General features: G+C 41.1%; 1 protein-coding gene across 6 annotated transcripts in view; it reads right to left on the reverse strand.

Moving 5' to 3' along the window:
* Nucleotides 1-15,422: 15,422 nt before the first annotated feature.
* Nucleotides 15,423-21,236, reverse strand: part of macrod2 (mono-ADP ribosylhydrolase 2) — a 415,852-nt gene continuing 410,038 nt past the window's right edge. For all 6 annotated transcript variants that reach the window (XM_034897525.1, XM_034897522.1, XM_034897524.1 and 3 more), the window contains 3 exons: nt 20,728-20,766; nt 20,150-20,221; nt 15,423-16,734 (listed from right to left, as the gene is read on the reverse strand). In XM_034897525.1, coding sequence (XP_034753416.1) covers nt 16,712-16,734; nt 20,150-20,221; nt 20,728-20,766 — 134 coding nt within the window. In that variant the 3' untranslated portion in view covers nt 15,423-16,711. The remainder of the gene's footprint in view (nt 16,735-20,149; nt 20,222-20,727; nt 20,767-21,236) is intronic.

Below are 21,236 nucleotides of genomic sequence, written 5' to 3' on the forward strand. Positions count from 1 at the left end.
CTGACAAACACGACATTTACGGCAAGCCCTCTGACAAACAGGACAGGGCTGTTTTCCAAACCTGCTGCATTTTACTTTTATGGGAAGCGGGCAAGAGTGGTGACAGGAGGAGTGAGTCCAGACTGCTGATGCTGCCGATGTTGAGCTCCATCTCTACACCTCCTCTAGGCTTCCAGCGTGGTGCCATTAATCAAGCTGCAGAAGTTAAGTGTTACTGGAGGCATCGCTGTGTTATAAATTGCATGGGAAATGCATAATTACTTAGCAACAAATCAAGTTTACAGTCATACCGTATTCAGTTGGGGATGCATTTAGTTTCTATTGCTTTTCTGCAAGGATAATAATCACTGCTTTGGACCAGACGTAGTGCTGGCTCACCTGATTCAAATGAGACCAAAAAATACTTTGAAGCCCTATGGGAGCCACTGAAGAGCAGAGAAGTAGAATAACACGTCTGATTGTTCTTTGAGCTTCTCTTTGGCCTCTCAGATGTCTTTCATGTGTGTAAATAGCTGGTTCTTGTAGAGTACGAAGGATGTTTACACGCAGTGAATTTCATTGGCAGGATGTTGAAGGGATGTGTCTGTCCCTGCTCTCTTCTTCAGTGTTACAAAGCCAGACTCAACTGAGTCCTGGCCAATAAAAGCAAATTTCTCTAGGACTCAAACACACGCACACGCACACACGCACACACACAGGTTTCTTGATAACCTTCTGATTCCCTTTATAACTTGACAATCTATGTCCAACTTTGCCAAGTTTTTGTAATTTCCATGCTGGTTCACAAAGTTCTGTGTTCCAGATTTCATCCGAGTGCTCTGAGATGCCTGTTCTGCTTTAAGCCAAAAGAATGAAACAAGGAGTGAATTTGCTCATTATTCCCCGTGTCTGTGGCCCATGCGCAGCACCTTAACCCAGACGGAGAATATTTCCATGTAATTGGTGCTGGTGTTGCTCCTGTTGCCATTTAGTATTTTTTTATATGTCCGTGCTTTTTGAACGGAAGAAACAGGGTGCAAAGTGTCCCTCACTACAGGCGGCAAATTACTCGTCAGAACGCCACTAACACCCCTGTGCGGAGCAGAGCTGCCGTAAAGGCAAAACAATTTGTCCAACATGAATAGGCTCCCTGGAGACTGTCTTAAGTGTTGAATGACCTGGGTGAACCCACACTAATCCGTGGCTGGGAGTTATTCAGGCTTGGATGGCTAACACTTATACCCTCTGCACAGCAATTTGAAGGCTGTTTATGCAAATTCAAGGTGATCTGATTTTTCTCATGGCTTAGTTTACTGTCTCTCTCAGCCCCCTGGAGACTCCTGCAGTCACACCGATCACTCTCACTCCCTGCCTGCACTGATATGTCAGTGTGAGTGGGCATGGATACAATCTAATACTGTGCTTCACTTAATCAAACCTTGTTACAGTATAGATTATTCATGGCTTTAATGACATTTTAAAAATCTTAGTAAAAATGTAAAACAAACAGAACAAACACGACTTATACGAAAACTATGTTACTATTTCAGAAATTGTGTCATATTTTGTACATACACACATAAAGAGTTGACACATTTACGCACGGAGAAATCAATTTGAGACCTTAACTTAAGAAAGTTTTATTTCATTTAAAAAAAATGTTTGCCTACTGACAGTCCTCTGCAAGGGTATCTATGTGATGCATTGTTTGTAGAGTACTGTTGTTCATACAGGAGGGGGCAGCAGTGAGCCATGGGTTGTACATCAAGTTTGACTTCCTACCTTTCTCTTGTCCCTCTCTCTTTTCTCATAAACAGAATTGTGGTCTGCCCTCCAGACATCTGCTCGGTTGTAAAGGGAATGAATAAATAAAAACAAAGGGCTATGAATGGCGCCCCAAGAATTTATGTTCCAGGCAAACATATATTCTGTTTCAATATTATAATCCTTATTGGTACATTTATTGTTTGTGTCAGCGTTTACGTTTAAGTGCATCCGTGTTGCTGTGTTATGTCTTTGTAAAAATGAAAAGCCAGGCAACGTATAAGAGGAAAGGAGAGGCCTGAGGAGAGATAGGAGAGCAAGGATGGAGTGAAGTTAAGAAAGAAAGTATAGCGTGACAGCCAGTCACTGTACAATACAGAGCACAGATCATTAATTAATGCTGGAGAGAGTGTGAAGTGAATCGATTCACCCACTGAGCACGACACGCACTAACACCCCCATCTAACAGCCATAGTGGGGGGTAGCTGGGGTGGTGGTGGGGGAATCCACACTCCCCTTGTCAGTTCACCTCCATTGTAATCACTTCTAATTGTTTCTAATGGCATGCAGTAAATATCTGGAGGGAATAATTCAATACACCCATACCCCCTGGTTTTTCTCATCAGGTCCTTTTCTGTCTGTCATGCTGTGTTTCTTTTTTTTTTGCCAATTCAGTTCAGTGCCGTAAGCCTTGGTTAAAATAATTGTTTCATAAGTGGATTTTTTTGTTATGCTTTTGTTTTTGTGTGTTCACTGAGCCCGTGTCATCAGTACACATGGAGGGGTGTGTATGTTCCTGTCAGGGGATGACAGCTGGCCCTTTCTGCCCCCTGTTACAAAAAAGACTCTGTGACTGCTGGAGTGTGACCAGCCTCTCGCCCGTTTAACACCCTCCTCTTCCACCCCTACAGCTTGGCCTGCCCCGCTACTTTGCTTGTGGCCCTCTCTCTCTTTAGATCCGCACTGCATATGGGTCTGGTCAGCCATGAAAACCTGCTCAGCCCAATTAGAAGCAGCCGCCAGCTGGGCTTTCCATCCATTCTTCCATCCCTCCTCTCTGGCCCAGCCACGTCCCACTATGTTCCCCTCCTGTGGCTTCACGCTCCAGCATCCCACAATCAGAGCCTCTCTCATGGCCATAATCATGCCAAGCTGATGGGCACACTATCCCTGGCGCGTGGATGGAAGCAGCGATTTGTGACACGTCTCCTCTCTGCAGACCACGCACGCACATCCATGCTATTGCATCTACACATACCAAGGCTAGCTGTGATGAAGGGTCCACAATCTCCCCTGCCAGATGCTGTGTTTTGTCTCTGGCCCCACCAGCTGGTTTGGACCAAATGGCTGGAGAAAATAAAGCAGTGTGTTATTGAGTTCATATCTCAGTGGCTGGACTACAGTGAAGCTGGCTCTGCTAATTTCTCACCAAAACACATTCTGGCTTTATGGAGGTAGAAGGTGGCTGGAGGAATTAGGTATCATTCAAAATGTCTGAATCAATCATGGCTGGCTAGTAACTGTGGCATATTGGTATTCACTTTTTCAACATGGATTTCTTGTATTACTGAAATAGTTTTGCATTCTGGCTTTAAATTCATTACTTTGTCTTCACTATTGCTCATGCGAATATGACACCGAAAAGTCTTTCAGTACAAAGTGACAGACCATTGTCATTTATTGAGTTTAAAAAAATATTTTCAGCAAGGAAGGTTTTCCCTTTCTAATGGCTTTTAGGTTAGTTCAACTGCCTCACCTGCAGTTCAGGGACCTAAGCGAGGCATACCATGAACATAAGGTTTTACACAATGCAAAACCGAGAATCCCACAAGAATTTCTGTATCGCATGAAAAAGCATTAACTCAATGATAAATGTCAAACCTTGCTCTTGATGTTTGACTATATGTCATTCACACTGAGACAAAACCAAATAATTGGCCATCAGAAAGAGAAATAGGCTATGGTTGTGACATATGATTGTGACACTTAATCTTCTATCAAGGTAAAAGTATTGTATTTTCAATTATTTAACATGTGATCAGAAAGACACTAAACACATGTTTTCCTTTTTCTTGTGTCAGCATGCTTCCTATAATACTTGTTTCAATCACAAAGTTTTGATTCACCATTGTACTTTTGGGGATTCTAAATTGCATGGGCTTTGGAAGTTAACCACTCAAAATGGTTTCACTTTTCTGCCTTAGCTACTTCTCTGCTGTCTTCTCTCTTATCCCACTGTGCAGCCATCAATCACTGATGTAGGCCTGATTGCACATGAAATGGCTGGATTCCATTTTGAGGTGTGACAGGGGCCTATTTTACACTGCTGGCAGTGATGGCTGCATGTCAAAGCTCGTGACAGGATGCTCTCCACCCTGTCTCCTGAGGTTTGGGAGTCTGAGGGGCCACCGGCCCTTCTTGTCCTCCTTTTGTAGAAGGTCTCCGACATGGCTTGTTTTAGGCAGAGGCAAAGGCAGTAATTGATTCCTCTCTCCTCTCTGATTCCGCCTGTGGCTCTCAGGCGCTGGCTGCATCTCTTCTGAGAAACAGATGAATAAAAAGACAGAGCGTGAAGTTTATAGCCAACAGTCACAGCGCTGACAGATGGTCAAACTTCACGTTATCAGCGCCCAATAGAAGTCCGGAATGTGGTGGTTAGCTTCTGAATTGGCTCCTGAAAGGATGGGTCATATATATTAGAGCAGAGAGGATTGAACCGTGACGAGCTGGAAAGATGGGAGATATTGCGGCGGGCAGACACCGAAGGTGAGAAGGACCTAAGCTCACATCTGACAGGCTACATTAATAGATTGGTGAACTGATAGATGCACGGTGGAATGGTGTGATGAATAAACTGATTCGACCACAGATATTGAATTTTTATTCCTTTTGCTAGAGCCAGTGAGAAAGGTTCTGGCAATCTCCGGTGACGTGTTTTAAATTTATCCAAGTGAATCTCGCAGGAATTAATTTTTGAGTTTACTCAGAACAACATTATTATCGCTTGCTGACTGACCCAATCTAATTATTATAAGCTCCACATTTTTTTCACTAAGTCCACATAATATCAAAAGAACAGAACATTCATCATAATTGTGACCTTGTATCTTCCTGTCAGCAAGACTGACTTAATCAATTGCAGAAGTTGTCAGCTGTGACAAGAGGCGTTTAGCCTGGAGACAAGAGGGACGGGTGGCATTGACTGTCTACAGACGCTCGAGCCTTTCTCCATTAATGCCGGTGTCCGTTCCAATCCAGACAGCTCGACTCAGACATGTTCCAAAACTTTGTTTGCCAAGTTTGCTTAATCTCTGCTGTCTTTTTTTCTTCACTGAGCACAGGAAATAAATAAGCCAATTAACAGTGAATGAGAAAATCTCCCTGTATATTGCAGTATGAAGTGTTTAGTGAGTTGCATCTCACGGAGAAGCTGTAGCGTTCTGTGACAGGAAAGCCTAAAGAGTGGTGTTTTGTGTCATTTTTAATCAGCTTTATCAGCTCGTTTGAATTGTCAGCACCTCTCAGCCATGCACAGGCAATTTGACAATGATGCTAAATGAATCATATTTATTAATGGAGTTCACACAGGTATGCGTCATGAAAATAAACTAACCAATGTCATGCATTCTGAACGGTTTTCTCAGGAAACATAACTGAAAATCTTGTTTTAATGAGTTATTTTGAGGAATATATTGTTATATGTATTTATTCACCTTACAAGACCTGGGAACATGGAAAATATCCCTACATGTCGTCCTTTATCTGCCCCTTGCCCTGAGATGACTGGTGTGTCTTCGTCGCTGAATGATTGGATGCGAAATGGCACATTTAAATGGCATGCTGTGTTGAAGTGATTTTCCTGCCTACCTTGATGCCTATTTTGTTATGTAAATTCATGATACATTAACATAACCAGCAGGAGTTCGGAACAGAAAATAATGAATCCTGGTGGGAAGGAGCAGCGCTCTCCACCCTTAACTGTGAATTAATAAATACACATACAGTGTGCACCTAAGGGTCAAACCATATACAGTCCAGCAAATGCTTACCACACTTAGGTGTTGCTCGTTGTTGACTGAAGGCTCCCTTAGGGAGAAATGAATGTTATGGCACCCATGTAATAAAAAAATATGGTTTGCAACCGAAGGATTCTGAAAGGAGCATGTCACCCTAAACACCTAATGGTCTGATATCCATATTCTGCCTCTCAACGGGCAAATCAGCATGTCATAAGATGGTGATAAGACCCCCAACCAGCAGCTATATTACCAGGTTCAGTTTAGCTCACCTGCCAAATGTTTGTAGTCCACCATTTCAACTGTGTGGTTTTTTAAATCTTATGCTGTAAAATGTTTTATTATTAAATCAACTCCTCATAACTTCACCTTCCTTTCAAACATTTTCTCAGCATATGAACCGAGCTAAATTGGACACAGTGGTTGGGATGGCTCATTCACTTTTCTCTGGCTATCTCAATTCACCTGATACTGAATGCACACAGGGCCTCACTTACTACAGCCTGTTGCTACGGCAACACTTCTCAGAAGCACTGGAGGACTCCAAATGCTCCTTCAGCGCTGATAGGCAAAAGGGCCGAAACGCAGAAGCAATCAAGCTTATCTGGTTTCTCGTGAAGATGTGATCTCATATTTGTTCTGGAAAGTAGATGTAATTCTTCACAGCATTGTGAACAATCAACAACAAATTACAGCAAGCCTTCCAATACGCCCAGTAATCTTTGTGGAATTTCAGCACATTTATCACTTAAGTTTGTGACAACTTCTTTGGCAATAGTAATAGGTGACAGTTGCCAAGAAGTGGCCAAAAGTGGTTGGGTTAATCACACAGGCAGAGGCTGCTGCCATCATTAATTTGAAAAGCTCTTAAAACAGTGAGAATTTTTGTTGATTGGTGCTGTGAGTTTGCCTGTTTGCAGCGAAACGCATAATATTACCACAGTAAACACACAAACTGTTAGACTGGAGATGCTATTTTCTCTCTTTTAGACAAACTAATTCAACATAGCTACTCTGCTGAGAACTGTGCATCAGAGGGTTTCATAGGAATCGTTACATCAGAATAATGCAGTACATTTGACACACTAATGATTCTGCAACAACTTTAATAAAAAATACTCCAGATTCATCTTCATTGAGCTCTGATAAATATGAGCCATTTCCAGAAGGTTCCTGGCAAATTCTGGAGCTCTGCCAAATACAATATGCAATCCATTCTAAACTTTGTGAATATATTATAGATTACAGTACTATTCACGTGGACTGCGCAGTATACTGTAGTGTTGCCAACTTGACGGCAATACATTTCTATGACGCCTGGGGTATTGACTTGCCAAAGAAACACATATCTGTACACACACTGTATCTGTAGCAACTTGTAGGTGACCATGGTTCACTCACAATTGTAAACGTTTGTATGTTCACACTGCATTCCACTTCATTTTTTACAAAGTCCCAGACGGACACTGTTGCGATCGGTATGGGAGTAAATCATGTTGCAGTTCCATTTGATGGGGCTTGGTTGTTGACTGATTCTGGGAGTCTGAAAGCAAGCACCGATTTTGTAGCCCAGTATTGTCAGCTGTCACTGTGAATTATGCTACTAGAGTATCAACAGTGGCCGGCATTTATGATATGTTTACTCTTCTGGAAAAAGGGTCAAACTCAGATTTAGATATTTAGACTTGAGACAAAAAATGTATTGGCCAGAGATATTGGAAACCTGCTGCGTTTGTTTCTCTCCCATCAGGTCGTGAAATTACAAATGCTGATAAGACGTGCTGATGTTAGTCCGTGTCAGTTCCGTGTTGTCTGGTGATGAGGCAGTGGGCGAGGAGTTTGATTAGCTAGCACATTGGAGTGTGGCAAGGTGATGTAAAACTGAACAAGTGTTAGCTTGAGTAGAAAAAGGTAGAGAAGCTTCATCACAAAAGGGATAACGGGGGCATTAAAGAAGCGTTCAACGGCCCCCCCCACCTTCACTTTAATGAGTTGGAGAACATCAGCAGAAGCAAACTGCTCACAAATAAGGCTGTTGCATTTCTTAACGTCCAATGTAATTACTGAGTATTTTAGAGCCGGTGCTTTTCATTTTCTTTCATTAAGCTTTCCGGATGTTGTTTTTTTCCCGTGGAAAACAACATGGAAAGTTTATTTTAGTGACTTACAGTGTTTGTCAAGTTTTTACTCAACTTAAGTCAACTTTTATAAAGTAAATAGTGAGTAACTACTTCTTCCAAAAACTAAATCAGTTACTCAGTTACAAATTATAAAAGTAACGAATTATTTTAGAAAGTAACTATTGCGGGTACTTTCAAGTAAATTTTGAAACTTTTAAAATGTATTGCCGCTCATTCGGGCTTGCCTTCCCTGTCTCTCATTGACTAACTCGCTTGTGTTGACAATGTGTGCTTTCAACACCCGCCCAACTCTACCTCTGATTACCAAGGAATTTTACTCAACCTCAGCCAATCGACTGCATTTATGCGCTTGTCTTGTGCACGGCCAACTGTCCAATCTGAGTTTTCTGTTGCACGACTAAAACAACTTCTGAACACACACATGTTGCACCAAAACAAATTCCTCCCTGAGGCTATTTTGCGGCGGCTCCGTGCGTAGCTTGGCACCACCCATGATGTTTGTGATTGGTTTAAATAAATGCCAATAAACCAGAGAACGTTTTTCTTCCATCCCGGAATGCTACGTGGACCATCCAGGTTCTCCTCCACTCTGCATCGTGTGGATGGCCTGCCAAAGTGAGACTAGATGCAATCCAAGTGGAAGCTTGTTCACTATAATGGCTTTGACCTATTGGATAATGAAGACAATTCCGAGCTAATGACGCCGATTTAACTGAGATCAACAGACATCGTCGATGAGTCTCTAATTAAATTTAAAACAGGACCTTATATCGTCTTAGCTGCTCTCAGTCAGTGTGGTAAGCAATTCAACCCATAAAGCTGCTAAAACAACTTCACTGCTAAAGCTTCATTTACACTGAACCTAGTCTCACATTGCCCCGAACACACTGACCTTCATCCTAATGCTGTGTGGACTAGTCAGTGGCGCTGGCTAGTCCACACAGCATTCCGGGATGGGAGAAAAACGTGCTCTGGTGTGTTGGCATTTCTTTAAACCAATTACAATTGACTTGGGCAGTGCTAAGCTCTGCACGGAGCTGCTGCAAAACAGCCTTGGGAAGAAACCTGTTTTGGTGGAGTACCGTATGTTCAAAACTTGTTTTAGCTGTGCAAGAGAAAACTCAGATTGGACAGAGAGTCTAGTTAGCTGTCTGGATGTTCCCTGTGGTGATCTTAGGAGCAGTTAACCATGGTCCTCATAAATCCACCGGAGTTTAAAATTACAACACGAAGAAAGCAGAAGGTAAGGTGACCAACATCCAGCATAAAAGTGGGACATCAGGGGGGATTTCCGGGGACCGGAGCATACCCGGATGTGGAATATTGTGGATACAGACCACACTGAACCAAGCTGGGTTTTGTTTTGAAAACAGATGTAGCTCAAGTGAATTGTCACTAAGGTGTTATTCTGAACAAGATGATTGGACAAAGAGAGAACTGCTCTCCTCAACCCTGACTGACTGCTGAATAACTAAAAAAGCAGACTTTGACTTGGAATGGATAACTTTATATTTTATGTTCGAGACAGGGGTCTTATCTGTATTATAGCCACGATAATGACAATTTTCCATATCACCTGAATAAGCACATTATCAAGTTGATAATTAGAGGCACAACAGAGAGCAAGAGAGATAGAATTAGTTGATTAATCCTCTTTCTCTTCTGTTCTCTTGTCACGAGGGGCCATCAGCATGAGACCAGCGCTTTTTTAGTCAGACAACAAATGTAATCTGCATAACCGTCTTGTGCTGGTGGAGTTTAATCGATGTATTCTCACTTGTTCAAAGCAAACTAGCAATGCTGCTAGACAATTTCCTTTCAACATTTCAGTGGCTCTCGCTGCCTTTGAAGACTGACATCCATAATGAATGGCGTCAATTTTCATCCCAATTAGAGTGTTTATCTCGGCTTAGTTCACCTATAGTGTTGCCTTTGTCTCTTGTGGGGCCGATGAATTTTCATGAAGGACAAACACTGTACTTCAGATAAAAACAGCTTATCTAGTTCTGGGATTTAAAGCTTTAGAGCTGGAATTATATTTTTTCTTTTCAGTTTGTTTGTGCTGTGTGAACAGCCAGTGTGGCGCCGGGTCGGAATAGCAGTGTGAGGGGAGGGTGGAAGACCGTGGGAGGAGTTAGCAGCAGGAGAGTAAAGGGAAAGCAAACAGCAGAGCCAGAACATGGTAATACATGTTTATTTAAGAAGTACTCCGCAGAGCTTTCATCTGTACAATGGAATAAAGAGAGCACATCATATCAGCCCACAGCCGCTTGATAAGACAACTTACAAAAACATGGCATTTACACGCACTCTATCATCTGTTTATGGTTTATTTAACTGTGATGTAAGCCAGAAAATCCAACACCGTTCTGTGTAAACTAGGACGGCAGGCTGTTTTTGTGTAATAGGCAGCAGTTTGTTATTGTAGCACTCAGGTGTTTTGTAGGCCAGGGAGCCGGTGTGTGGCAGCAAGCCTTTGCGAATAAGCTGTTTCTCTTGACACTACCTACTGCTCAAGTTCAGGGAACCCTCTGCTCTGACATGCAACATTTAAATGAAGTCATTAAAATTGAAACCGTCTCCGTTCCAGGGACAATCACTCTTGACATCCGATTAGCATGAGACAAGTTAATGAAATGTAAACATGCTAGCTGCAAAAGCAATGTGAAACTGAGAAATGTGTTGTTGATGCTTTTTTGCCATTATGTCATCAAAACTATTAATGGCTAAATGTTGGTCTTTATAAGGTCATGTTTAAAACACCACGTTCCTGTATTTGATTGATCCGTTTCTGGAGAAAAGCAGGATACTTTTTGCTATTCTTTAGGTTCTTGGATGAACAAGAGCCTGTTGAGAATTCCTTGTCTTCATCCTGTATGTATGGGACTGGATTTGCAGCGTCTTTGGGTGTCCTGAGCCTTATAGTTATGACACAAACCACATAACCACAACTTCCCCAATTTGGTTCCAGCTGGGTCTTTGTTGCGGGTCTTACCCCTCCTTTGCCATACCTGTCCAACTCTACTTTGTAAAGCTAAGAAATAAAGGCAAAAGTGCCAAAACAAACCCTTTAGACTTAAGTGAGGTTACTTTTTTTTTTGATTTTTTAAAATCTGATTTATAACCTGTGCAGACTCTTCTTATCTCATGCGGTTGTGGACGAGCCTCATGCTCCTCCCAAGGCAGTCCCATATTTGTCCTAACAAGGTCCATATCAATCTATCAGTGAATATTCCAGCCTTGTTAGGGAGCCCTTGATGGACAATCATGAAACGTAAAAATGGGAAAAAAACATGATTCAGTGATTGTGAGATTGAGGCGCTCTTGCTAAATTTTCAAGCCATGCCAAATCTGCCATACTGTTTATTGGTTGCAATACACAGGCCGTGTAGACACAGGAACTGTAGGGCTATTTATTTATTGTCCCAATAGTTAAATTAAGTCCAATTAACCGGTAGTGGATTGGAGTCATGTTGGCTTCATCAGGGTAATTAACCCTTGTGTGGTGTTCGGGTCTGTGGGACCTGTTTTCAATGTTTGCTTAAAGAAAAATGATGCCATTTATAATTTCTTCTAACTCAAACTCATTAGCCTTGGCTCATTTTCTGTGAAGAACATGAAACATGACTTATTTTCAATGACTGCACACGTTACAGCCTCCACTTACTCATAACTATTGCATGTGAGGTGTTTGGTTCTAATGGACCCAAGTGTTGTTTTTATTTGATGGTATTTGAGCTAAAGCAAACATCTGTTGAATATTTTTACGTAAATTGTTATGGCTGTAATGATTTAAAAGCCTAATAATGTGGTGGGTCCACCAGATCCGGAAACATTGGCTGTGTGACAGAAATATGAACACCACACAAGGGTTAAGTGGCACAGGTGTTGTGGATGCAGGCTGTGCGCTCTGCTCTGCGTGAGTACTTTACCCGTGTGATATTTCAACCATCGGAGCTCACAAAAACGCAGTCTACAAAGCCTTGGGAGCGTTACGCATCATCATACGCATGGTCAAAAGGTTGCGGAAAACAGGGCACATTTTTACGTGTGGAAATTCTTTATAAATCACGACTTTTACGAGGAATGTTGCCACCAAAAATTTTACTCTGCTTCACGCAACTTTTTCTTGCTTAACAGGTTTTCTAAATGAGGCCCATGTGGTCTACATCAACAACGTTCCACTTCCGGGATTGCGCCGTTGCCGCTGTCAATTCCGCGGGATGACACTCTTTTTGTCCGGATGTCTGCTACCTTGTGCTTTCTTGTTCTACCAAAATAAGTTCCTAGCGGTCAGCAGAATTAGCTGTTAGATAAACTAACGTTAGTTTCCTTTATTCAGTGGTTCGCGGCGGTTTTTGGGAGGAGTAGTTCATTCGCTCAATAACGAAAAAATATGAACACAGTCATGTACCTTTCACTTTTTTCTGAATTTTCGTTTTGTCTTTATAATCGAAACGACATGTTGTATTCTTATGAGTCAAGTCGTAGCTGGTTAACCTTAGGTATGGTCTTAAACTCTTTATATACAGATTTTTCCAGACTTTAATGGGAGTTATGAATTGAAAGTTTACTTCTGGAACCCAAGGTCTCTTGGAGGAGGGGTGGGACTGTTGAGCTCAATAGCCTCTTTCTGACCAAGTAGTTACAGGAACGTAGTTATAGGAACAGTCCACTTCTAAACAGTTATACTACTACTCTACTTCAACTACTCTCCCCCAAAACTGGTTATGCCATTTGCAATTACAGCGGGCCATAGGAACTGACTAGAGATGGCAAAACTCACTTCCCTGCCTACATTTTAAATGGATGTCTGCCAATAGGCCTAAAACATCACTTGTCTAATGATTGTGACAGAGACTGGGACTCCAGTTTAATAAGATTCTGACTGAGTAGCAAGATATGAATCCAGTTGTGATTCTGTGAGAATTCACAGATCCAGTTTCTCTTTTTTAATCTTGCCCTTAACATTTAAATAAATCTACATGTACGTGTGTGTGCTCAAATATGGCTTTTAGAAAGAAAATATATGAATTAGCCTACTAAACAGACAATTAAGAATAGTTACGCCACACATTGCCAGGAGTCGTTCTTGATGCCTATCTCATCTCAGATCTCTCTCAGATCAGGCAGAGGATGATTGGGAATGTCTTGCTGCTTGTCTTCCAAATCTCTGTGATCTCTGTTTTCTTCATTTTCAATCATGTCGCCGTCCGTACTACTATGTGCTAACATCAGCGTCATCAAGCCGCAATGATTTGCATCCAAAGAATGTAGAATGCATCTGCCGCGTTATCTTAGTCAAATGCAACGTACTAAATATTCCCATCCAATTAGATTGAACATGGTATTGATGACACAAACCATAATAACGATAACTCCAGTGAAATGATGTGAAAGTTGAGGACTAGATTAGGACTGTATTTAAAGCTGATTCTTCTCTTTGCCCCAGGTCTGTCTGTTAAAACACGGTCGGAGACAACTTCTCTCTAACTACGTTTCCATCCATTTGTTAATCGAATTACAGTATCTGAAGTTTGGCAAAAAAACTCATGCAAATAAAACTGGTGTTTCTGTTGATGTTTCAATAAGATCAAGCAACGTGCATCCTAGCTAACAGGTGAAGAACACAAACAACAAAATGACCAGCTAACTAACTTTAAACTATAGACCAATAACAGGCTTAAGTGAACTGGCTACATAAGTTATACGACTTACAGTTCTCAAAGATTCGGATTCTCCTCCGATGGGACAAAAAGTCTCTTTTTCTTTTCTCTCACTTCTTTCTCTGTGTAGCACGCGCGCCCGCTCACAGTTTGAGATGTGTGACCGTGCTATTCTCCGACCTCTTGTACAAAACTAAAGTAACCAGACAACTTTGGAAAATCTAAGGAGTAAAAAGTAGCGATATTTGTGTTGAAATGTAAGGAGTAAAAGTTGCCACAAAATAAATAGTAACAAACAAAGTACTTGTACTTCGTTACTTCAAATCTCTGGAACTGACCTTTTGTTATTATACCACAGCCATCTAACCACCACTATGCGGAAAAGGGAAAAGACCCAGCCCTGAAGTAGCTGAAAGAGTTACAGGAACTGTGGCCAGGGGAATTTATAATCCCCAAATTGGTCCAGTCGGAACCTGAGAGAAAAAAGTGTTGCTGGAACGTCCCTTCTGTCGGAAAGCGGCTTGTGCCACTAAATTGTTGGCGTGCGCTTGTAATTATAACTGGTTCACTGTGGAAACTCCTTGATTTGCCCTACAGCAGGCTCAGAAGTGAATGCGGAAACACATGTCACGATTGTTGAACCCCTTATAAATCTGATTTGGGAGTGAAGAGTGAAGACTTATCGGTCCAAGACTGTCCATTCCAGGTCATTTGGTGTTGACAGCCAGGAGATAAAAAACATTCAGTGGGAGATGAAGGATTCTATCTATTGTATGCCTTCTGATCCAGTTGCTGCCCACCATCATCTCAGCACAGTGGTTTTAAAGATGATTTTTAACTGGGATTGGCACTGTTGTCATCACATTTAAATAATGATCTAAACAGAACTGGCCTAAAACAAAGCACACAGTAAACTAGTGGGATGTGCTGTGAGTGATAAAGTGGTTGTTATTTTATACTTCACCTCAGGCGTTTGTGCAGTAGAGCTGTAGCTCACCGGAAGTGTGCCTCAATCTGATGAAGTCATCTCTCATTCATCTCATCTTCAAAGTTTACAGTAATCTTTGCCCTTATCTCTCCATCTACCATCATGATGCTAAGCAAGTGTTTGTGTCCTTGCAGGAGTTTGGTGCTTACCAAGCAATGACTCAATATTTACATCATATGTTCAATGTGTTCTCTGGTTTGGTTTGTGAGGACCAAACAAAGCTGCATATCGATGTAACCATAATAGTGGTTTTTACAGTCTTTATAGTATCTGGCTTGTTTTCAGCTTTATTCTGATAGATAGTTTTCATGTTGAACGATGAGACAAACCTTGTGGAAACTAGTGCAGACTGTTGCTTTTTAATTGTGCCACGCCAAAGTTGCTACTTTTAAAGTTCTATAAATTAGCTGTAATGGTTAATAGGTGAAATTGTAGTTTTGTGACAACATGTGGTGGTCCAACTCATAATGTGTGACTTCAGAAATTGTGAACATAGTAAATATCTACAAAATATCTGAAAAGTCACTGACATTTTTCCAGATAAGACAGGCGATTGACAAAGAGGTTCTGCTCTGAAAAGTCTTTGATAACAAACTCCTTGTGAGGTCTCTGGCCATTAGTCCGTTTCCTAGAGGGAGGGACGGCTCTGGAGTGAGAGGGTCTGCCATCTCTTCTCATTTGATACAGGAGAGAGCCTGAGGGCTACAGAGGCAGCATGCTGGAGAACACACAACAGACTAATTGTCTGATTGTTCTATTACAGTTGTTTAACTTCACATTAATGAACTGAGGGGAAATTAACTGTACCAAACCCAAATATTAGCCACCGTCATGACTGAAGTAAAAACAAGAAACATTACAAGGTACATTAAGAGCTGAGACATGGCTTCCACCTTTACATTTTATTAGTTGTTTCTGTTATAGTTTAGCAAAGCAAACATCAAAGTATGAAGGCATCATTTCATTATTGATCTGATCTTTAGTATGGCACCACTGAAATTAATTCATGAATCATACCAACATTTAAACCAAAACCATGTTTTGAAGAGAGAAAAAAACCCCCAATAACAATAGGCCATTAGCCATTACATGATGTACTTAGACTTACAAATCATCTGCAAGCAATACACAACCAAGAATTCATACTTAGACCACCTTCTTAGGTCTGTGTCTGTGATGTTGTAGTTTGATATGAAATAAGGCAGATTCCTTCAATACAATTATAGACAATCTGGTAAGGAGACAAGCAAAAGCGAAGAGGACTGAATGTTTAATGTCTTGTTTATGGTGATTAAGTTCAAAGCAAATTTCTAGCATGCACTGGACATGAAAAAAAGGGTAGACAATAACGAATTGATTAGTTAAAAGACTCATGTCCTCTTAAGTGAATGTGGGCCTTGAGGAACAGTTTCTTGGTAAAACGAGTTAAGCTGCAGTTACAGCTGCTGCGGAGATCAGATGTGATCAGTGATGTTTAAAGATAAAAGGCCAGGGAGTGACAGACTGTGGTCTGAATCAGAGTATTGGCTGATTTGACTAAACAATGGAGCTCGAGCTGCAGTAGTGTGTGAGAAGACATGGCAGGTGTCAGTGTGTTGCGCTCCAAAGAGGCTTACAAATGTAGGGTGTTGTCAGGTATTCCACTGTTAAATGTCATCATGACTGTGGTGTTGTAAGAACAAAAGCACGGTTGATGTTAAGCATCAGTCAGCCTGGAGTGTCAACATGTCGGAGCTGTGGCTGTTGTCCTCTGACAGCGTCACTGTGCTCTCACAGTGGGTATAGATCAAATGCAGACTTGAACCTGGTTTATCTCATCGCACCCTGCTGGCAAAATGATGTATGACTCTAACACAGTGAGGTATGGCTCATCTTTTCTGGTTGATATGTTCAAGTCCTATTTTAAGTTTATGTACATACCGGTATGTACATATACATACATACACACATACATACATACTTCAGGGAATTGGAGTTTCTTAACAGAGAGGGAATAGGCTAAATAAAATTGGGAATGTGAGCATCTTGTGAGTAACTGGGTGTCCTGGGCCAGTGTCAGAGCCCATACTGACATGAGTCCGTCTGACACCAGAGTGGTTGGCCTTCGCACAGTTTTGCTGGCTGTCAGATGAGGTTGATCGTCCTTCCCTCAGCTGGTCATTCTTTCTTCTCAACAATGTCTGAATAGAAAACAAGTTCATAGTCTGAATTTAGATTGAGCATGACTTAAATACTGGTTCATACATTCTTACATTCATGGTCCAATATGTAATATGTTTACTGTAATACATAAAAAAATGATCCCGATGCATCATCAGATATCAAGGAAACATTCTAAGTTGAAAAAGCATCTTCTCTGACAACAATGCTAATGCCGGTATTTTCTCCTTTTGATATTTCCGTTCCGTGTGTTTTTGTGTGTTGTTATCAACTGCCCAGTTTGACAGCCAGGCTGGGTTGCCATTGATATACCTGTAAAAATGTAAACTCAGCATGCTGTTGCTGTAATGTTAGGACAGGCATGAAATCCACAAACAAAAAAAACGGATCAAGGGAGATAAGTTCTACCCGACCAATAAAAACTGGCATATTTCTAACAGTTGCGTGACCAGACATGTTTCAAATCCCGGGTAAATATTGGACATGTATTTAAAAGATGGAGACAGCTTGGAGCCCAAAAGGAAGCAGAGTTGGCTAATTTCCTGCTGAACAGGTAAGCATTAGCTTCAGGCTAATTAATCACGGCTACAAGGTACAGACATGTTACGTCATTTCAACATTTGTGTACTCATATTGAATTATTATCGCTAGAGTACCAGAGTTGGTTACTCGCAAAAACAAAAGAGACACAGCCTCTTATAGTGATCCCGACTGGTCCTGGCTAACGCCATCGTGCTAACCCTGCTAACTGCTAACCTTACCGGAGGACCAGGCAAGCAGCCCACAGCTGTTTGTAGCTCACAACGGTGAGTTATTTTAAGCCAAGACAGGGGAGCTGTAAATTGGGGAAGAGAGGACTGTGAGCTTGCAGCGTGTTTAGCGATTGTTGCCGTCATTTTAAGATAATAAAAGTGTATCCAGTCGAGTGGAGAGGACGGCAAGGTAGTGTTATTTTTTATCGGTTCCTACCGTAATTCTAAGCCTAGGAAATATGTCTGTCGGGCGGAGAGGACGGCAAGGTTGATGTGTTTTTAGCAGTTCCACCGTAATTCTTAGCCCAAAAGGAGTGTGCCTGTCCGTTGGGTACAGAGCTCTGCATGAGCACAGGCTTCTATGATCGTCAATATAACCAGCATCTAATGTTAGCTACTCCACTGTGCTGTGAAGTAATGTCTGGCTATGTGAGACAAGCGTTTAGCAACATTGTTGTGGATGCACCTTCAACACGCTTTGGAGGAGGGTCTGGCAAAGCAAGACTATGAATGCTGTGGTCTCAGCCTGGCAACTACTGTGAACTTTGAGTCTGGGGTGGAGGGGGCGGGGGAGACGACTGTCTGCAGTATTTTGAATTTTTATTGCAGTAACTATTTTAAGCACTAGCTGTCAGTAGTACATATTTCCCCTTTAAATAAGCAATACTGTGTCTTTAATATCACTGTTTATTGCTGGACATATTTATTTCTCTGACTACAGCAAAGGAGACAATATCTGGAGACTTCTATTGAAAATATAGGCTGAAATGATAACTGCATACAATAAAAATGAAAAGAGAAAATGGAAGTAAATTGAATCAAGAAATTATCAAAACAAATCTTTGCAGATTCATTTTAAGTAAAGCAAAACTGCCAAATATTCACTGGTCCCAGATTGTAAATCATGAGGACTTGCTGCTTTTATTTGTCATATGTAATGGTAAGCTGAACATCTTAATGCTGTGGGCTGTCGGTTGCATATGAGGAGCAATTCTTTTGGCCTTCTTCTGACATTTTACAAACCAAAGTAATTGATCAAATTGCAAATTAAATTATCAAAAGTAAACTATCACTAGTTGAATCAATAATGACAATGATTGAGTTGCATTCCTAGGAGAAACAATAAATGAACTTGCTTTTCTCAGAGACTTAACAGTATTAATGGCAACATGTCAAGGTTATTCTTATGTTGACTTTGGAGAAAGACCACAGGGATCATTAAAATAAAAAGGGATTGGTCCCATTGGAGGCATGCATCTGGTTGTAATATTTCGTAGTCATCTGTGTTTAGACTATATGCAATATTGTCTTTTTTGCTGAGGGTGGCGTTAGTTCTACTGCAGAAGTGGAAATATTTGTGTGATGCTGGCAAAAGAAGAAAGGTGGATCAGGTGGATCGCTAAACGCATCACAGACTGAATATTTACAGCAACTTTCTGGAACCTCCGGTGATTAGTTTTCTGGATATTTTGTTATGGACCAAAAAGTTGATCCTGATAGTGTCACTAAAGGAGCTATTCTCTGGGGACCAGGAATGTCTTTACAAATTTCGTGGCAATCTAATCACATGACATTTTGTCCAGAGCAAGATATTCTGTACTGGTGGATAGGCTGTACCACAGTACAAAAAAGTTCATCTTTGTAAACCACTAAAAGCAAACAGAAGGACAGTGACATGCATTAATAGACAAAGCTTTGCCAAAATTTGATCTGTGATGTTGCAGAAATTGTGTGTGACAGACAGATGGATAAACAGACATTTGGCAACTGAGGCTGATCCATTTTCTCTGTTTTAATGGAAATCTTTAGTTAATGTTAAACAACCCACAATCTTGTTCAGGGCAGTCTGTTGTTATACCCAGTGTCATATGTTTTGATAATGTTCTACAGCTAATTTCAACTGCACACCAGCTTCCTTATACACCCTCCCACCCTGATTCACACGCTTGTTTTCTTCTCTGGCTCTTTGTCTGGCAATGTTTAAGCTCTCTCCTTTCTACACCAACCCGTTTGCCTCTGCCAAGTTATTTCATATGCTGCTAGCCTTTCCTGTTTATTCAACCCTGACAATCTGTTCACAACAGTTGCTTAATTATTTGTTTCTACCTGGAAACTACGATGCCTGAATCACAATTTCATTCTTTGGCTCAACACCTCTATAGAGCCACACACAGAACAAATGTGGAGATAGATTTTCATAGCCCTCTCCACATATGTCTACAGTCAAATTACATGCTGTCTTGTTACCCTTACAACTCAATGGAGACCTGAGAATAACAACAGTGTGGTATCCTTATCAAATATGATTTATTGGCATGATTATTGCTCCTACAGTCTGTTAGCTGCATGTTAAAATAATATGCATTGCTCACTTGATTTATTAAATGTCTGATAGTTGAGTTTGCAGGCAATTCATCACACTCAATCTCAAAAGATGTGCTGACACGTTTATACCAAAATATCCTACAGTATAGCCCCTACAGAGAGAAGGAGATGGAGACAGACTGGGGGGAAAACGGAGACTAGGAGGGGGGAACTGGGTAAAACTTACACAGCGCAATTTTCCGGATAAAGTGGGTTTTAATTCAGCAGCTGTGGCCACTAATAAGAATACGCTTATAAATAGAGATTGCGTGCGAGATGAGAGCGACCCAGTAAGCAAGTGCTTCCCCGACGCCCTTACCTTTGGACTGAATGCTGTCAGTTAGACTGGAATCAGGTTCTTCTGAGCTCTCGACATGATCTTTCATCTCCTCTAGATAAGAGTAAGGGCGACAAATGAGAATAGAGAGGGGAAGAGGGGTAAATGTGAGGAGAGGCTTTGATATTCATAGGATGTATGGCCTCTCATTCTGTGCAAAAAAGTATCAATTTACCTTAACAATCTCTCTTCCCTGCCAAGCTTGTGAATCAAGCCAATGGTATTTTTAGTTACAATGTAGCTAACAAGAACTTTTTGGCATCAAGACTGAACTAGATGTGAACATCTCACTATCTAATAATGGTGTTTTTTCAAAACCTGCACGCTGGCTGGAGCTTCTACCACTAAAATGTAATTGTATCCAACACATGATATGAACTCTAATATGGTCTGTGATATTTTATGAATGTAGGCAGGTATGTTGACAAAAAAATCCACCCGTGAATAGCAGAGGCATGGAAAGCAAGAGATAGAGGAAGGGATGTGGAGATCAGGATTTCAGTGATGCGTCACAGCACCCAGGCTGGACAGTTCATGGGGAAAACAATATCTCTACTCACCTCCATTGCTGGTGCCAGCGTTGTTGATCTCAGAGACATCTGCAATGTGGAACACATACAGATACAGACATGTTACTTATCTTGGAAGTCAAGTCATGCATGCATGATAAACTGCTTAGCTATTAGAGAAGTAATCAATTGCTCTAGATTATTCTGCTTAAAAAAATAAAAGTAAAAAAATAAAAATACATATACAGTTAATATGTGAGTATACACACACACACACACACACACACACACACACACACACACATATATATATATATATATAAAATTACTTCCTTCTTAAAAAGTATATCATCCCAAAACCAGTCCAAGAATTTCAGAACAACTTTATACTCATGGCCTCACATTTACATAAGTCGAGATGTTTAACCGTCTTTCATGCCTGGAAATTCTGTGCCTTCCTCAAAAGTTTTTATTTGACAAAGAACAAAACAAATGCGAGAAGGGAGAGAGACGCATGCAAAATTAATTACAGACTGCCATCCCTGTAAGGCAGCTTGAGA

This window comes from Etheostoma cragini, chromosome 17 (assembly GCF_013103735.1).
Source record: "Etheostoma cragini isolate CJK2018 chromosome 17, CSU_Ecrag_1.0, whole genome shotgun sequence".
NCBI classification, from domain to species: domain Eukaryota; kingdom Metazoa; phylum Chordata; class Actinopteri; order Perciformes; family Percidae; genus Etheostoma; species Etheostoma cragini.